Consider the following 18,998-nt stretch of genomic DNA (forward strand, 5'->3'; position numbering starts at 1 on the left):
TTGCATATTATGTTGAGAGATGAGTATAAAATTATATAGGTCAACTTGAATCCGACTTATTTAATTAAATATGTCAAATTCCTTAACCCAAAGTCGCTAATTTTATGTTGGGTTTACATCAAATTTGCGGGTCGTCTTAAGAATTGTCAAAACTCATACGAGAGAAAGGAGTTTGACATAAATATACTAAATAGTTTTCCACTGCACAACTTAATAATAACATACCTAAAAAGAAATTGCCCTTAATCTTAACAGCTAGCAGGGTATGCAAAATAGAATAAAAGGCAAGAAGACTCCGGTTTCTTCATCTTTCTAATACGTACGTTAAGTAACTGGTTATTTCGTGGCAGTTTTGAGGCCTTCGACTTCTTTTCAAAGATCCTAACCATATACGGCTCATCTCCATGTTTGAACTTTGAAATGGAGAGGATCCTTATCCATGCACTATGCAGAACATGGGATGGGATGGGATGCATGGCAAGCCTGAATTATTGCAATAAACGATCACAATAAAGGTCGCTAATCTTTGGCCGATGGACTAACATGAAATGAGTATAGGCCACATGTCCTCGTTTTGGAATTTTCACAAAAGAGAGAAGAAAATAGGCCACAAGATGAATGCACCATCTCTTGTCATTGTCAACGAATTAGTTCTATACGTTACAGTGATGAATGCGCCAGCTCTCATACCCTGCCGCTATGCCACTTCAAGAGAACCGTAAGAGAAGAAAAGCTGGCTACTCAAAACTTCCAAATCTCACTTACAAAAAAGAAAAAAAAATATATTCCAAATCTACACGTCTGTACCATGTCCACAAACATTTTCTTTTTCCCCCTTCTAATTTCTAATTAATGAAAGAAAGCAGGACAAAGTCCACCAATTATGCACGGAGAGAACCAGGGATTTCATTCTGGTACAACATACAGAAAACAACAAAAATACAGATGGCTTCAGAACAGCATCTGAAACTCTACAACAGTCGTCTATCGCACATTGTCACTCATAACTGAAACTAGAATACCAGACCTATGAATCCTTGTCCTTTGATAAATTCCGGGGGAGTCTGCCAATAACACTTTCATCCACTATTTTATAGTGCTTTGAAAATTGTTGGTGGATCATTCCGCAATATCTATCCACATGCTCTTCATATTTGCTGTAGAAAGCAGGAACTGTTATCGATATGATGGTTCCTGCCACCAATAAATTAGAGAGAAAAGTGTAAGTAAAGCATCAAAAGTCTGTGCTGGGAATTATGCCAGAGAAGCTCCCATCATTCCATGTGCAAAAGAATAATGCACTTTGGTGAGCTCAAGTCAGAAAAAGCGAGTTTACTTAGTTAAATGGGACCAGGTTCTTGTCAACCTAGGTATGATGGGCGACTTATGCGTACCGTGCAAGAAACATTAATTGAGAAAGTGGCCTCATGGGTTTGGTGGGTTCGTTCGACAAAACTTTTGATAGGGTATTTTTTGCTTTTTGGTTGTGACATAACATAAAGGTGAAAATAATTTTTGAGTATTCTGTGTTCTGTGTTCTGAGTTGTTCGTTAATACTTTTTTACTAAAAAGCAAAAGCTACCCTAAAAAGGGTTGCCAAACAAGCTTGTTGCACCTGACTCATTCTGGCACACACGAGGAGGGGCACACAAAACATCCCATGGGGTTCATCGCAAGCCAGATTTATTGCAATGAAGGTTGAAATAAGCTCTAAAATCTTTGCCCAATGGACTCTACAAACGACAAAGGCCTCAGAGACATAGCTGCCTCTTCTTTAAACAAAAACAATAGAAAAAGGGGGAGAAAACCCTAACACGGGTTTTTACAATGACACAACTGAGACAAATTATGTGATAATATACATGTGTGCACAGAATGTACATACATATAATGACTTAGAAATGAAAATGCTAAGTAAAAAAAAAAAAAAAGGAGTAGAACAATCACGCATGAAGAAAGAGTTCACAATTCTGAAAAAACAACACACAGCACTAGTTTTACAGGCTCAGCATGAACACGCGTACCAATATATGCAAGTGTGAAGAAGGAGAAGAAGCTACCAATGACAGACAAGAGCCACAGACAGACAACCACCTGTCAAAAGCATAATAGCATGTGAGAGAATTTATTAAATCAATCAGTTAGAGACACAATGTAGAACCAAAAGGGAATTTCTGTAGTTTCAGTGGGATAAATCATGGATCCCAAGGACTTATTCGAATAGCAGAGAGCTCCATAAGGCATGCAGGGGGTTGGACCCAAATACAGTGGTTTGCAGTACCTGCCCTGCAAACCAAATAGAACAAATATTGATACTTAACCTGGGTATCAGATTGTTATCTAAGAGCACATAAATCAAGGTTGACAGGCAGAGCAGTTTTCCAAAAGGAAAATGGTAGTCATTATATGGGGTTAGGCTCTAGCAAACATTCATGGTCACCCCGCCCCTTTGGAAATTTTCCCCACATCTCTGCTCCCTCTTGGCATCAGTAAACCATTTTACTGGATTCCAACACACACAGATCAACTCTCGATATTACAATAGAATAATATCCATTATCTATAAATCATGATTGTCCCATATTAGCCCCACTAGGGTTGCAACACCTCAGCATCTTTGAATTAGTATGTTGTTAACATAGACTGACCTTGAAAAAAAGTCTAAAATCCTTGCCAAGAGTGATATCATGAGCCATAAGCAGCACATTATTGATTTTAACACGAAATGATGCTGCAGCATTGTTAACCATTTCCTCCGACAATACTAGCTCCGGTAATGTTTGTAATTGTCTGCTCAAGAATACAAACAGTTCTCATGATGAAAATAGTTTCAGCGCTACAATAGCAAAAGATGTAATCAATATGCAGACTGAGAGTAGATTACTCATTACCTATCTCTAAAAACAGCATAGTTGGCACGAAGAAACAAAAGTACAACTAAAATCAGCAACACATCTGAACACATTGATAAGAACGATAATCCAGACCGTTCAAGCACGATCCAAGCAGCTGTAGCAACAACAATGATGCCAAAAGAAACATTCCCCCGCTTCCACAATAGAATATCAGCAGCTAAAAGAAAAATGAGAGAAGAAGAGAATAAAGTGGAAGTAAAGCAATATCAATTGTAGGACATATGTAAATATGCAAGAAGGCTGTGCCTGGTGAGAAATGATATGACAATTTTTATGACAAGAATACCACAAATTTATATATACTAGTTACATAATTTTAATGCAAATTGCAATTGCTCATAAAAATAAAAAAGTGGTTACCTAGCATTTAAATGCACAACAAAAGTCTTAATCCAGCTACTTAGAGTAGGTCACAAAATCAAACGGACAGAAAGGGCAGGGGGAAGAGAAAACAAAGGATAAACAAGGTTGCAGCTAAATAATAGAGAGGTAACCAAAAAGACAAAAAGTTGGGCCGCAAAGGATACTATAATCCATTAAGTGAATACTAAACAAAGGATTCATTCTCATCTCAGATAACGTCACTTCAACATATCTAAAGTACTTTATTGCACATCCAACTACTTTTGCATTTACATAAATGAAAAATGTAGCAAACTAGTCAAGCCATCTAAAAAGGCTGGTCTCAGCAAGCAAATGCAAACTTTCAATCAGAGAAGAGGGAAAATTTTACCCCTAAAATTATAAAAAGCCAAAAACAACGACAGTTTTAATTGCATAGAAGGAAGCAACAAAAATTCAAGTGGCACTAAAACTTGGATCCAAAATATAGAAATTCTGTGTATAATACCTGCATTGATATAGTGACATTCACTCTGCATTGTCAATACTAACACTCTTGGAAAGTATACAACATAAAAGTCGTTTGCAAGGCAAATGAATGCTCAAAGAAACAAAAGCAGACAGCTTACGCTTCAGCCAAACCTAGTCCAACATATAGACAGTTACTCACCCTGTAAGGCAAACTTTGTGATTTAATCCACTCCTATGACAAGATGTAAATGGTGGCTGCTCCTGCAATGTCATCTATAACTAGGAGTCACATTCTATCTTGTTTCTTTTTCTGTACTGTTCTTTTTTCTGATTTTTTCAAATAATAAGTATTTCACCACCCTCTTTGAGTTCAGCCAGTCTTGGGTTGCTTAATTTTTGAGTATCACATAACTGAGTGCCATAGCAAACTACACGTACTATCAATAATCAACCAAATCAGGACCTCTCCTCTTTAACTTAATTTTCACATAATCCATTTCTTTTCTATTCATCTATTTATTCTAGCAGTCTAACATCAAGTATAATTTCAGAAATTGGAGTTGAAATTTTGAACCTTCGCAAAATAAAAAACCAAGAAAGACCCTTTGAACAAAGCAATCTATTTTGCGACTACCTTCTCCATTCACGATTGCTCCATTCAATTGTACCTAACGGCTATCAACTTTCGAGTTATCTAAATTTTTTGAAGAAAAACTTTACGTCATCCTGAATGACAAACCAAGGAAAGACATGATTTCTCAAATAAATCACGCGCGTGAACATAGTACCCAAAGTCAGAGTGGCATAATACCCAACTTTCTGCTTCTTTCAGCCCAAAATCCCATTGATGTATAAAACCTAGATGTATGGGAAGCTATTAAACACGAAAAAAAAAAAAAAAAAAAAACTGCCTTGCTATGAAAAACATACTGAAGAAAGACATCAATGTATACAGCTATACATGAACAACTATAAACTACCCATGAAAGCCCACTTCCCATAACACCCAACTCTATTCTTCATTCGAAGTCAGTCAAAAGCCCCATCAACCAAACAATCAGAAAGAAGACCACATTTGTTTCAAATTATACAGATCCAAATATAAAGGAAGCAAATTGAACTTCAGAAATGAAAGAAATAAGGGAGAAAAATCTTACCTTTACCTCCACCCATACACTGGTGGACTGAGGTTTGGCGACCAAACAATCGGTACTCTGATCCTCCTGAGCAACCTGACGACGTTGATGATGTGCAAGCCGTGGCCTTACTTGCATCCCCATCACCCTCTACGTTACATAAATCCTGTGAATTTTCCATGAAAGCAAAACCAAAACAACCCAGAGAAATTGCAAATTCAGCCCTAAGGGAACAAAAAAAAGAAGTTCCAAACTTCTTCAGAGAATGTTCTCGAAATTGGGCAATTGAAAGCTGGGCAACTTTTTCTTCTCTCGAGAGAAAATGACCCAAGATAGGATCTGTACTTCTGTAGAATGGACTTCGTTACTTTGTGTAGTCTTCAACTTCGCCAATCGCTGTTCTACTATGACGTGTCCAAATGGTGAAAAAGAAAAGAATTTTCTAACAACAAAACGACGTCGCGGAGAGACCGACATGAACCCACTAAGGCCACTACCACTCGCCCTCTGGTTCTACGGAAAGCGCGTTAGCTTTATCTTTGCATCTGACGGTGGCCTATTTTGCGTTCTTACCCTGATTGGCCCCCAATATACAGCTTTCAAAGCCAACTCGTCGGTACACCCACCTGGAAAAGAAAAGTAACGAAGTCCAACACCACGACGCAAGCACTTCGATCCAAACACAAACATTAGTTTTCAGATTTGGGATTTTATAACATAATCATTGTTCGTTAGGTTGGGTGTGTTTGTACCGCTAATTGCGCAATTTTATAAAGAGTCTCCTATAGTCCCAAGTTTTAACTTGTTACCAAAGTGACTGGCTGACTGCCTAACAAAGTTTATCAAAAGCATTCCCTTTTCATCACGTTCTTTTCCTTACATACCCATCAGATCTCAAGCTTTTAATTTTCCCAAACACTGGTTGATTCTTGCTTTTGTGTGCTGGGGCTTGTTAGAGTGAAATCTGAGGGGGAAAGGATTGGTTTTAACGATTGAAGGAATAATAGAAAAGAAAAAAGAGATGGGTGAGGGTGAGCGGTTTCAGCTGGGAACAGTTGGGGCGTTGACCCTATCGGTAATTTCATCAGTGTCCATCGTGATCTGCAACAAGGCTTTAATCAGCTCATTGGGTTTCCATTTCGGTATGTTTTACATTTTACAACCTCTTCCTCTGCTAATTATGTTGGCCAAACATAGTTGGTCTTTCAATTCTTTGCCAAGTGACAACCCGTTAATGGATTTATATGTAGCTGTCTGTTTCATTAAAAGCTTTCGACTTTATTGGGTTTGCTTCTTTGTTTTTACCTCGATTGTTATTGATATTAAGGCTCTAAGTGGCTTGATGAGGTTGGCGAGCCATAACTTGTTTATGTACTAACAAAGGGGACGATTTATGTTATTGCAAACTAGGCATTAAAGATCTGCTCTAAGTTGTCTAGCCCTAGGAAGTACTGATAATGCTATGGGATATGTTTACGATAAGATAGGGGCATCTAACATCTTGATACCGCATTTATTAGAAAAAACAGTATATGCTTCAATTGGGACACTTTAATTAATTAATAATTAAAACATATGTTTTTGGATTTGACCCCAACGTATTACAACTCAAATTTGGGATATTCAATGGTGACTTGGGTCCTTAAGTCTCTGTAATTTTTTCCTTTTAAGTTAAATAATAAGGCAAAGTTAACTGAAAGTAATTGAACAACTCATGAGAAGTCTCGCCTATCGGTAACAATTACTACTTACTTATGGATAAGGGTACTTACTGATCTTTTGACTTTACTTATTGATAAATAAGTTCGCTCTTCATTTGTTAGGTGTTTTTTGGCATATATTTCTTATGTATTTGGGTTGCGCCCCTTGCACCTTTTAATGAACTTGTTTTTACTTATCGAAAAAAAACTTACTGATAAATAAGGATTTTAACTATCCAAGCTATGGTGACTAAGGATTTTTTTAATGATGAATAAGGAATTGTTTTCTTCAAAGTCTCCTTAGAAGAACCCCTCACATTACTTATCAAAAAAAAAAAGAAAAATAAATAAAAAAGAACCCCTCACATTTATAATAAGAAAATTTCATACTGGACCCAAGTATCCTGCACGTTTTGGAGATGTAATCTGGCATATCCAAACTAAATTCAATCCTTTAATCCTGGAACAGATATAAGATGCATAACTTATTGTTTCCTGGCAATCCATATCCTATATGTATCAGTATATAAAGGGTATTTTGGAGTTTCCATGCTTTCTATTCATAGTCTAATAAATTCATTTTTTATATTTATGATAGCATATTAGCTTGGCTTTTTTCTTTTTTTCTTTTTTTTTTTTTTTATAAATAATCGAGATATCATAAAAAGCGTAGGGCGTCCCAGGTACATAAGAAGTATACAAGAGAACCTAGTAAATAGGAGCAAAAAGAACAAGAAAATCGTGATAACTAATCACTAAAGAAGAGACAATTATTGAGTGGCAGATTCTTATTCTCATAACTGGAATAGTTTGGAATCCCTCTTCTACAATGAAAGACATAAGAGGGTAACTAGTTTCTTTCTATCTAAATATGAAGAAATCACAAGATTCATCTCCATAGTTTCTTGTGAAAGTAAGAGTCGACTCATCCAATAATCACTGCAGGTTTGAGTTGTCTCGATTTGTTCCCCTCCTGATGAATTTAAGATATCACTTTGCTGGTCTAGATCCCTGCTGCCTGCATCAGGCCAAAGGTGTGTGTGTGTGTGTGTGTGTGTGTGTGGGGGGGGGGGGGGGTGGGAGTTATGGGTAGAAGGCAATGCCTTAATACCAACCAATCAGTAAGCATATGTGGTTGCCTAGATGTTTTGCTAGGAGCTCCCTCAGCACTTGAGTTTGACATGTGCCGACTGTGATTAAAGCCCACAACTAGATAATCCTTTCCAGAAGAATGTTTGGAAAGATTGGTTTAATAAGATCTTGTGTCCTCTCATTTTTGTGCAGCTACAACTTTGACAAGCTGGCATCTTCTAGTCACCTTTTGTTCTCTTCATGTGGCTTTAAAGGTGAAATTGTTTGAACACAAACCTTTTGATCGAAAAGCTGTAATGGGCTTTGGTATTCTAAATGGGATCTCCATTGGACTTTTGAATTTGAGCCTGGGTTTCAATTCTGTTGGATTTTATCAGGTACTATTGTTATTGTTTGCTCTATTTTGACACTTGATTTACATATCCTTTGTTCTTTCGGCATTTTTCCCAAGATTCTGAACTACTCTTACTGTTTTTCTCAATCCAGATGACCAAGCTGGCAATCATCCCTTGCACTGTTTTCTTGGAGACCCTTTTCCTTGGGAAGAGATTCAGGTTTCTCTTGAGACACTTTTACCCTCCTATGACTAAGATGCTGATGTCGGATGCTAATACTTATCTATAATAATTATTAGTTCATCATGAAGTTGGCCATTATTCTCTGTCAGCTACATTGTCTTCACTTGAATCTGAAATTTCTTTACTTGGCTACATTTGTTGAGATTGTGTGCTAGTAAGTAGTAACCTTTTTAGGGTACTCTCCAAAGTTGGATGATTTAGTTGCAAGTATCATCTTAAACCATAGCAGCCTCCTGTTTATGATTGTATATCCCAAGGAATGGGGTTGAAAACCATCGCATCCTCCTTATTTGTTTTTAATGCATGTCATGGTTATCTTCAGTTATTATAAAACTGATATTTGTTACTAATTTTTCATGGTCACTCATATGTTCAATTTTGATATATAATTGTCTCTGGATTGTCTGTGCAGTTACAACCAAAAAGTAGTTCTTTGTTTGTGATCAAAATTAATTATTATGATTTCTGGACATCAAATATAGTGCCCCCCCCCCAAAACCCAACTTTTATGGAGTTACAATGCATTTCTTCAATCCATAATACCAACTATTTTCTGTATTTATTTAAATCCTTCTTTAGCATTTAGTGCTATCTAGGGTCATGCTGTCATAGGCCTTCATGTATTTTCTTTTCCCTTAACTCACATGTGGTTCGGCTGTTTTGTTGCTGCAATGCTTTCCTACCTGAATTAGAACGTTTTTTGGTAATGACCATTCGTTGCTGCTCTCAGCTGGCAAACATTTACCCAAGCTATCTATACTTTAGGTATTGTTGCAGTAGGATTTTTCCTATCCTTGTTATAGATATCATGATTGCTGCTGTTTCTGTTCTGCATCTCAATGCTTCAAGCTCTTCTTGTCTAACCTTTTAATTAGTAGAGCATGGATTGCTCAAATTGTCTCCTCAACTGCAGCTATCTTTAATTATGTCCACATATATGTTACCTCTTGTCTGAACCATTAGATTTATTTTTGGTTTGTTCAACTATGAAATAATCCGGTTTCTGATTTCTTTGTCTAAGTAAACTGACACATTCTTTACTTTCATTATTATTGCAGTAGGAGTATTCAGCTTTCACTCATTTTCCTCCTTCTGGGTGTTGGGATTGCAACAGTCACTGATTTGCAACTCAATACTCTGGGCTCTGTCTTATCTCTCCTTGCAGTTGTTACAACATGTGTGGCTCAAATTGTATCCTCAATGAAGTTACCTTAATTGAAGATTTATCTATACACTTCACCTTTTACTATTAATCATTGACAAGTGCATCGTGTTAAATTAAAAATAAATTAATCTTTCGTTGTGCAGGAATTGGTGCTATAGTCTCTTAACCTTTGCTAGCAATATTCTTGCATGGTGAACACACTTGCATTATATCTTGTTTAAGATCTTAATTAGTCCATTTCAGATGACCAATACTATCCAGAAGAATTTTAAGGTTTCTTCAACCCAACTTCTATATCAATCTTCTCCATATCAAGCTGGCACCTTGTTGATCTCTGGTCCATTTTTGGATGCGTTTTTGACTAATCAAAATGTATTTGCATTCAAATATACAACTCAAGTACTGGTGAGAATAAAAAATTTCTGAAGCAGCAAACCTTTCTTTTCTTTTCCTTTTTCTCCATCTTCGAATTTATTCTCATAATTCAATTCCTCTATTGCAGGTTTTCATCATCCTATCTTGCCTGATCTCTGTCTCTGTAAATTTTAGCACATTTCTTGTAATTGGAAAGACATCTCCAGTCACCTATCAGGTTCTTGGACATTTGAAGACATGCCTGGTATTGGCATTTGGTTATGTCTTGCTTCATGAACCATTTAGCTGGAGGAATATTTTAGGGATTTTGATTGCACTAATTGGGATGGTCCTATATTCTTATTTTTGCACTCGTGAGAGTCAGCAAAAAACTACTGAAGTAGCAGCACAATCAATTCAGGTTCTAGCCACTTTTGTTAATTCTTTTGTCTAATTCTAATAATATTACATGCTTTGCTTTCTAGACATTTCATCCACCATTGTTTAATTTTGTGCCAGCGTGCTTTATGAAACCTTTTCCTTTATGTTTGAATGATGCCAGATAGTGGAAGGTGAATCTGATCCTCTCCTGAATGCTGAAAATGGTAAAGGTGGATTAACTGATGCTGTTGCCCCAAAAGCCCCTGTATGGAAGTCAAACAAGGATTTGGATGCATGAAGGATTTTCATACACCTAAGAGAAGCAGATGCAACTTGAGATTAATGATGATCTCTGTGGCATAAAAGGTTTTCCATGTCTTCTCAAATTTGCACAGGTGTGAGCCCTTCTTTTCCTTATGTGTGGTTTAGTAGTATATTAAGTTGATATTTCGATAATTAGCTCAAATGAGGAATGAATATAGTGGGTATTGTTGTTTTTCCTGACAAACAAATACGGTTCAGCTTTGTAATCAATTTTAATGAAATTTTATCATCTGTTATATATGAAAAATTGAATTCTCTGCATTCTTTAATCAAATATAAGTTTTGCATTGGGTTGTTTATTATTATTCATTTATGGACGAGGATATTAGCCTTTTCTTTTTGGGTCCATGGGAGGCCACTTGGGCCTATGGGCTAAAAAATTGGAAGTAGCCTTCTCCCACACTTAGGATTTGATCCAAGGTCTATGGTATGATCTTGTTCCATATCTGCTTTACTATATTTAATACCCTTATCTTCTCTTCTTCAAATAAAAATCTGACAATAAAGTAGAGGGAAAAAAAAAAAAAGAGTAGAGGAAAAGGGGGGGGGGGGAAACAATAAGAGGATATTTATCGCTTTAGCAAGTCTACGACTATCTCATCTCATGATACAAGGAGTTTATTTTTGCAACTTGTAGAGACCGAAAATCAGCTGAGGATATTGGCTTCCAAATCATTATTGTCACTTTCAGTGGCTTGAGTGAGTTCCTTGGCCCTCTTAGCTTGGTGCTTCCAATCAGTTGACACCAAAGTATAGATCATCATGCACATGCATGAAATCTGAGCTGCCGCAAGACCAAACCACAACCCCATAAAGCCCATCTTGAGTCTAAAACTCATGAGAACTGCAACTGGCAAACCAATTAGGTAGAAGGAGCCAAAATTAATACAAGCACCCACCTTTGCCCGTGCAGAGCCTATGAGGATTCCACATGCAGCTGTCTGGGGACAATTGCCTAGCTCACAAAAGCCTAATATGGGAAGGGCAATTGATGTTAGAGCAAGTACATGTGGTTCACGTGTAAACAGCTTGCCCCACTCATCCTTCACTGCAATTGTGAAAGCGAAAGCCAGAATGCTGCAGACAACTGCCACAATGAGTCCAATTATGGTTGTCCGCTGCGCCCGTGCAGGCTGCCCAGCCCCCAACTCGTGGCCAACACAAGTTGTTAAACCCAAGCTAAGAGAGTGCGGAAACACATAGAGCAATCCTGTTGTTTGTATCAGGACTCCCATTGCAGCCACACTTGCCTGTGGATCACTAAGTAGGCCACACAGTAGCAGCATTATTTCATACCACCACCACTCCAAACAGACAGAGATTACACTTGGCACCGCAAGGGCTAGCAATGGTTTCCAGCCTTGAGAGCATAAACTTTTTGCATTCCCATCCCAAGGTTTTAGTGCTGTCCTAGATTGAAAAAGGTATACTAGCAAACCAAAGTACAAGTTTAAGGTAGTCCAGGCTGAGGCTAGAGCAACACCCTTCGTCCCCATATCTAGATATATTACAAGGCAGTAATTGATAGGGAGGTGGAGAATCATGGCACAAACAGCAGATACAGTGAGGGGTTTCGTTAGACTTTGTGTCCTTAAGAAAATCCTTAAGGGATGGAGGAGAGCTTGGGCTAGCAAATCAGGAAGGGAATATGTTATATAAACCTTGGCCACAGATGTAATTTTTCGATCCTGACCTAACCATAGAAGGATGGGCTCCATGTTTAACCACAAGAGAGAAATTGGAATCACTGCAAGAAAGAGAAGACAGAGAGTTCTTTTATATGTTTGGCAGAGAACTTCCCATTTTTTGGCTCCATAAGCTTGGCAACATATTGGTTCCATCCCCATGGCCAGGCCTTTCAGAACAGAGTAGCCTGTGATATTGGCAAATCCAATTGAAAGTGAGCCCCCAGCTAACTCAGTGCTCCCAAGATGTCCCAAGAAGAACATAGAGACGATCGACTTGGGGTATAAAAGCAGGCTTGATACTACTATGGGGCATGCAATTTTACAAAGTGATATCAGTTCCTCTGCTACCTGCATTAAATCATACATAATATTAGGTAACTCAAAAATATAGACATGTGAGCACTCTTGGATAAAAGTTTGCAAAATGTGATGGCTTGTAAGGCATTTGTTCAAAATTGACATACCATAATGCTAAGAAAACTGATAACCACACAGAAAAATGAACTACTTTTCTCAAATATGCCCGTCGGTGGGATGAACACGCTTTTTACTGTTTTGAAATAATTAGGTTTTTCTTGGCTTCTCCCTTAACACCTGCTTCAGATTAGGATACTCTTGTAACTCCAGAACCATCCCTTACCAGACCATTATTGCCCGTGACATGAAGACCTTGAATACGCTTCCATAAGTCAATGTACTCTGTTCCAGCCTCAAAATAGATAATACTCACCATAAAAGTATCAAAAGACAAATTGGTTCTCTATTATCAATGGAGAATCACAATGCTATGCACGTGGTAGGCAGTTGCATAAGCTGACAAATGTGGGTAGTTGGAATTTACTCATTTACCTCGAAATTTGTGGCAAAACAATCACGTGTCAAACGCATCCTAGTCAAGCTTAGGAGGGCTTTTTGGTGAGATGAAATAGCGATTTGCTTCATCTGTTTGGAAAGATATTGCATCTATATTTGCCAACCTGGTCACAAGTAAGTGATTGGAATTGTTGCCATTAATTGTCCTAGATTTTACTTTTGTGAAATTGCGTCTTCTTTATTCCTACTTTCCCTCTTTGGCATCTTGCAGTTTACTAATTATGGCTTTCAAAAGGTAGAAATCCTTGTATGTATTGGTGAATGGATATCCAGGCTGTGAATCATACCATATAATAGTTTGTTCATGAAATTAAACCCATTAGTGTGGACAGCGGCTCTCTGAATTGTTTTGAGATATTCTATTGGAAGTCTAATATCCCATTGCATGTAAATTATTGTTTGGACACTGGAAAATTTTTGTAGAACTCTTGATGGTTGATTTTCGGTGTATTTGGATGACTTTGTGTATCAATGTTTTCAGTAAGCTTCAAATAGGCTTTGATATGAATGCTTTGTGCTTGTTTAGATCAGTTTTAGGGATAGTCGGATTCTCTTGATACTTACTCAAGATTGGAAAAATCATAAGTTGGTGTTAGGTGAGGAAAAAGACTTTTGCCAAAAGAGTTGCGTAGCTTAAGTGGCAATTTTGAGTGGTTTCATTGAAGTTTGACAGCTTTCAGTAGAAATGCCATAGACACCAAGTAACTTTGGTCCTAATGTGATCCGTCCAATAGTTGACTTCATCTCTTGCTGTATCAGTCAATATTTGGTTTTTGGTCCTGTGATGATTACTAAATTTTGCATTGCATTTACTCATCTGCCGTGTGCAAAATAGATGTACAGTTCTGGACCACAAATTATGTATTATGCATCGTTTGGGTTGTCTCCAGGTTTTGCAACACAAACAAGAAACAAACACATTCTAATGGGAAGCTAAACAAAGGGGACTACTTTGTTTTGGTCCCAATTACTAACTGGAAAAACCTTTTTATGGTGTACTTGAGACTGATATTCCTTGGGTCATGTGAGAAAGAATTTTTATTTTCATATGTATTTCTTACCATGTACTTGTCATTCTCTGGGAAGAAGCTGTCCACATTAAATAAGATGGCATGGGGGGTGGCAGCATTTGTAGTGATTAATCCACATATAAAGGAACACAAGGTGGAATGGAGGATTGAGAGAATGCCCCAGTTGAGGTTGCTAGATTGCGAGTATCCCTGCTACGCTTTTTTGCTAGAAACTGGGGGAGGGGGGGGAATCAAGGCCAGAATTGCTTGGGAGTTGCAAAGCCAGAGGGGGAGAGAATCGGGCTGAGAGGGAGCAAGCTCCCCTTTTGCTTGGGAATTCCCATACAAGAAAAAGAAAAAGAAAAAAAAATTAGCTTAGGAAATTTTATAACACATTTTAATATAGAAAATGTAGAGGCTGCCCTAGCCGTTACGTCCACATATTCAGCACCATCACAAACATTTAGTATTAACTTTATGGCATAAATAGAAAACTTTATATTTGCATAATGCGATAGTGACCTTTTCGGCCCTTATGACTTTCAGTCAAATGTATGTGTCCATATGTCCATCACGCGCGTGCGAACGAAGATGACGTGCCAAAGTTCTTTGTCTGTGTCTATCTTAATTCTTAAATGAGATCTACTTGCCCATGTCATACCCCTTTCACTTGGCGGAGAAACAGAATACCAAAATATAACATGAATGAAAATGACTTTGTTAATTTTATTTTATTTTATTTATGGTGGAAAAAAGTATTGAGTTTGTATCGAGTTTGCGGGTCATGTCAAAAGTCGTTAGCCTTATGTTACGTATCGGGCTCGATCCATGTCGAATAATTAGTATAAGACTATATATATATATATATATTGACTCTTAACTCGATTTATTTAATTAAACGGGTCAGATTTTTTATCTCTAACTCGCTAATTTTATGTTGAACCCGTATCGAGTTCGCGGGTCATGCTGATAATTGCCAATCCTATCTTTTGAGTTTATAACAGAAAATAAAGGACATGAAATAAATATGTTAACAATATGTTGAGACTTGAGATGAGAGAACATGCGACGATGAAGTAGTTCTGCCACCCAAAGATATTTCCTTGTGCTCTTTCTATGGTGTCACTGCCTTTTTCATCGCCATTGTTTGAAAGGTTATTATGTGACACTGCTTGGGATTGGGTTGAAGTGCCCATTTGTCAAAGATGCACAATCTTAGAGGGACAAACACAATGTCCCATGTCATCTTATATATACTTGTGAAATGCAGAGTCTACTATAGAGCAACCTAAATGTTCTCGAATCACCATTGTCGCCTTCGATACAGAATGACAGTCTGTCTCTGGTTGGTGTCTAAAAATCTTTGAAGCATTAGTAAAAGGGGCGTTGGGAAACGAAAACAAAGGTGAATTTGTCAAGAAATATGTCTTCCTTGGACCTACGCTATAATACTCTGTTTTATGGTACACTACAAAAATGAGATGTTAATTTAGAGGCAGTCAGAAGATAACATACTTTTAACAACTAGCTAGACCAAATAAGCCGGCACCTGCTTCAAAACAAGCTGCTTTGGATTCAATGTAAGGCTCAATGCACTTACAACTTAGAAGTATATGGATGCCAATTGATTGCCATTGGAGTATTCCCTTGTTCATATTGATCTGGTTGGGTGTTCGCACGGCCATCTCGGGTTGGCCACACGGTCAATTTCTTTTTTCAAAATTTTTTTTTTTTATTTTATTTTTATAAGTAAAGCTCTACCTTTTTTTAGGTTTTCTCAAAGTATACTTCATAGAAAACGTCTTCTGAAATGTGAACCTTATCAAGATACAATCTTAAAAAGTTTCACATTTATGTCACGTCAAAATACTTTTCAACTCAAAGACACTGTACTTATCCAAATATGTTAAAAAAAAAAAAAAAAAAAAAAAAAAAAAAAAAAAAAAAAAAAAAATTAGTTTACTATCACATTCAATGGTGCAAGTTAAATATTAGGGTAAAATTGTGCCAATGTCCCTTAAGATAATTTTAAGTGGGTAAAACTCTACTCTCTTTTTCTTGGATCTAAGCTTACTACTCACCCTGATTTTTGTGTTGGGTGTAATAGCCTTATAGGTAGGGGTGGCAATTCGTGTTCGTGGTGGATTCGGGTCATATCGAGATATTAATATAAGACTATATAGATCGATTATAATTTGATTTATTTAATTAAACAAGTCAGACATCGCACCCTAATTCACTAGTTTAATATTATATTTGTGTCGAGTTCGCAAACTGTGTCAAAAATTGTCATGCTAAGCAGAGGGTGAAATATTGCAATGCGTTTGGGACAAATTGGGCTGCTTTGGGCCTACTGTCACTTGTTTAGAGCAAAAGTATGATGTCAGCCTTAACCCATTCATTCTTAAATTGAGCGTCTAAAAGGCTCTGTGTTGGGCCGTTGTTTATGGCCTGTCTTGTTTGAAGATACCTGAATTGAAAAGCCTTGAAGAATATCTTTTTAAGCTTTCAGAAATTAAGGCCGAGTCTTATTTTCTTCTCTCTAAGAAAAGAGATGCAAAAGAACGAATTTTAAGCAATTGTTACGTTAGCTTAGCGCATTAGCTTCTATGGCCCAATCAGGACTCATGGTCTGGACCAACAATAACAACAAAAAAAGAACCCAAGAAAAATAACAAAAATAAGGGTAATGTTATTTTCCCGCACCATTTATAACATTCATTTTATATAACATTTTGTAACAAATTTTAAATAATTTTTCATATTAACCACCTTAAAAAAATAAAAGAAAAACCACTAAAAACATGTCGTGTTAGTCGTTGCAATAAGCGTGTAATAAATAAGTGTGAAAAGTAGCATTACTATAAAAATAAAGGATATACTCGTTGATATATTAAAAAGTGAAAATTAATAAATTTGATTGTTGTATGTCTGTTTGCCCTGCGACTTAGGCCAAAAGTGAAATTTTAAACAAAATCTTGAGTAGTGTATTATCTGGAAGTGATGTCTTAAAAAAATTGCGATTCAAAACATATAAAAATTTTACATTTTTAAATCACATATAAGGAAATGCGTTTTAAAAAGCGCATAATTTAAAAGGCTAAACATCGATTTTAAAATGAATAATTGTACCATTGGTACTTGGAGTTAGCTTAAATTACAAATCTCTCCATGTAGTTCAAAAAGTTCGTGGAGGGTCAGATTTTGTTAGTCAGCCACGTCACACCCAATAAGAAGCCAACACGTATCAATTACAATAAAAAATAAAATAAAATAAAATATAAATATAAATAAATAAAACAAAAATATTTTTTTTAAAATAAAAAATAAAAAATAAAAATTACTAAAGGTGGGCAGTCACCCCCAAAGGCATTTAGGATTGGCCCGAAGGCCACCTCCAGATGTGGTCGGGGGTGGTGCGCTACCACCCCTAGTGGCCGCGTGGGGTGGTCGCGCGCCACCCCAAGGGTTGGGGGTGGCTAAATGCCTTTGAGGGATGGCTGAAGCCATTGGGAGTGGCTCTCTACCGGCAATCACCTCTTTAGTATTTTTTTTTAATAATTAAATAATTATTTATTTATATTTTTATTAGATTTTATATTTCTTTTATTGTAATGGACACATGTCGGCTTCATATTGAGTGTGACGTGACTGACTAATGGAATCTGTTAACTTGGTGAATGAAAAACATGTTCAGTGACTGATTTGTAATTATAATTTACCGCAAGGACCCTCCATGAACTTTTTGAACCACAATAAGTGATTTATAATTTAAGTCAATTCCAAAGACTAGTGGTGCAATTATCAAATTTTAAAAGTAATATCGTAATTTTATTATATACTTAATTATATTTTTTAAGAATCATATATTTAAATAGTACATTTTAAAATTATTATTTCTTAAATATCGAAATCACAAATCATAACCGACACTTAAAATTCTTGGAAAAGTCTTAAAAATAAGGGATAAATACCCCATTGGTACCTGAGTTTTACGTGTTTTTAGTTTTGTTTTGTATCATAGGTGGTACCTGAATTATGGGTAAAAACTCATTTGGTACCTCTGTTAGATTTTCCGTCCGAAATTTAACGGCTCGCCACGTGTCAACCGTTGAGGTTGACACGTGGCACTACATAAAAAAAAATTAAAAATTAAAAATTAAAATCTTTAGAAAATGATTAAAAATAATAAAATTAAAAAAAGAAAAAAGAAGAGGGGTGGCTCCTTGGCCACCATGGGGGTGGCCGGCCACCCCTATTTTGGCCAAGGAGGTGGCCCAGCCACCCCCTTGGCCGGTCTGGCCGGTGTGGGGTGGCCGAACCACCCCCGGCCACCCCACAGTTGAAAAAAAAAAAAAAAAAAAATTTGGAAGGGTTTTGGCCCACGGGGGTGGCCGAACCACCCCCTAGGGCCACGGGGGTGGCCGAACCACCCCATAGGGGGTGGTTAGGGGGTGGTTCGGCCACCCCAGACCGGTCAGACTGGCCAAGGGGGTGGCTGGGCCACCTCCTTGGCCAAAATGGGGGTGGCCGGCCACCCCCATGGTGGCCAAGGGGGGTGGCTCAGCCACCCCTCTTCTTTTTTCTTTTTTTAATTTTTTTTTTTTAAATTTTATTATTTTTAATCATTTTCTAAAGATTTTAATTTTTAATTTTTAATTTTTTTTATGTAGTGCCACGTGTCAACCTCAGCGGTTGACACGTGGCGAGCCGTTAAAATTTGGAAGGAAAATCTAACAGAGGTACCAAATGGGTTTTTACCCTTAATTCAGGTACCACCTATGATACGAAACAAAACTGAGGTACTAAATTTAAAAACACGTAAAACTCAGGTACCAATGGGGTATTTATCCCTAAAAATAATCTTCAATCGAACGATGATATTGTGGGCCAATCCTATGGTCGCATTTCCGAGTTCCGCACCCAGAGTGGATCACCCGCAGTCCGTGTAGCTCCTCTCTCTCTTCCT

General features: G+C 37.2%; 3 protein-coding genes across 5 annotated transcripts; 1 reads left to right on the plus strand and 2 right to left on the minus strand.

Moving 5' to 3' along the window:
- Window positions 1-603: 603 nt before the first annotated feature.
- Window positions 604-5,250, minus strand: LOC133862862 (reticulon-like protein B16). 2 transcript variants are annotated; one of them, XM_062298759.1, is made up of 5 exons: window positions 4,886-5,245; window positions 2,892-3,072; window positions 2,649-2,790; window positions 2,025-2,094; window positions 604-1,194 (listed from the first exon to the last, which is right to left on the minus strand). In XM_062298759.1, exons 1-5 carry the CDS (start codon window positions 5,043-5,045, stop codon window positions 1,028-1,030), a joined length of 720 nt encoding a protein of 239 aa, XP_062154743.1. In that variant the 5' UTR covers window positions 5,046-5,245; the 3' UTR covers window positions 604-1,027. The 2 variants fall into 2 exon arrangements, 1 of the variants encoding a protein (XP_062154743.1); XR_009899328.1 differs by having other exon boundaries at window positions 1,115-1,194; window positions 2,025-2,286; window positions 4,886-5,250.
- On the plus strand, window positions 615-10,719 carry LOC133862861 (UDP-xylose transporter 3-like). Of its 2 annotated transcripts, none has more exons than XM_062298758.1 (7): window positions 615-669; window positions 7,846-8,033; window positions 8,143-8,210; window positions 9,293-9,425; window positions 9,643-9,804; window positions 9,902-10,174; window positions 10,316-10,719. In XM_062298758.1, the coding sequence occupies exons 1-7, from the start codon at window positions 615-617 to the stop codon at window positions 10,430-10,432; spliced, it is 996 nt and encodes a 331-aa protein (XP_062154742.1). In that variant the 3' UTR covers window positions 10,433-10,719. The 2 variants fall into 2 exon arrangements, with proteins under 2 accessions (XP_062154742.1, XP_062154741.1); XM_062298757.1 differs by lacking the exon at window positions 615-669 and adding an exon at window positions 5,439-6,006 and having other exon boundaries at window positions 7,849-8,033.
- Window positions 10,720-11,090: 371 nt separating this feature from the next.
- Window positions 11,091-12,500, minus strand: LOC133862660 (protein DETOXIFICATION 53-like). The gene has a single exon (XM_062298505.1). It carries the CDS (start codon window positions 12,498-12,500, stop codon window positions 11,106-11,108), a length of 1,395 nt encoding a protein of 464 aa, XP_062154489.1. The 3' UTR covers window positions 11,091-11,105.
- Window positions 12,501-18,998: the final 6,498 nt, after the last annotated feature.

This window comes from Alnus glutinosa, chromosome 3 (genome assembly GCF_958979055.1).
Source record: "Alnus glutinosa chromosome 3, dhAlnGlut1.1, whole genome shotgun sequence".
Classification (NCBI taxonomy): Eukaryota; Viridiplantae; Streptophyta; class Magnoliopsida; order Fagales; family Betulaceae; genus Alnus; species Alnus glutinosa.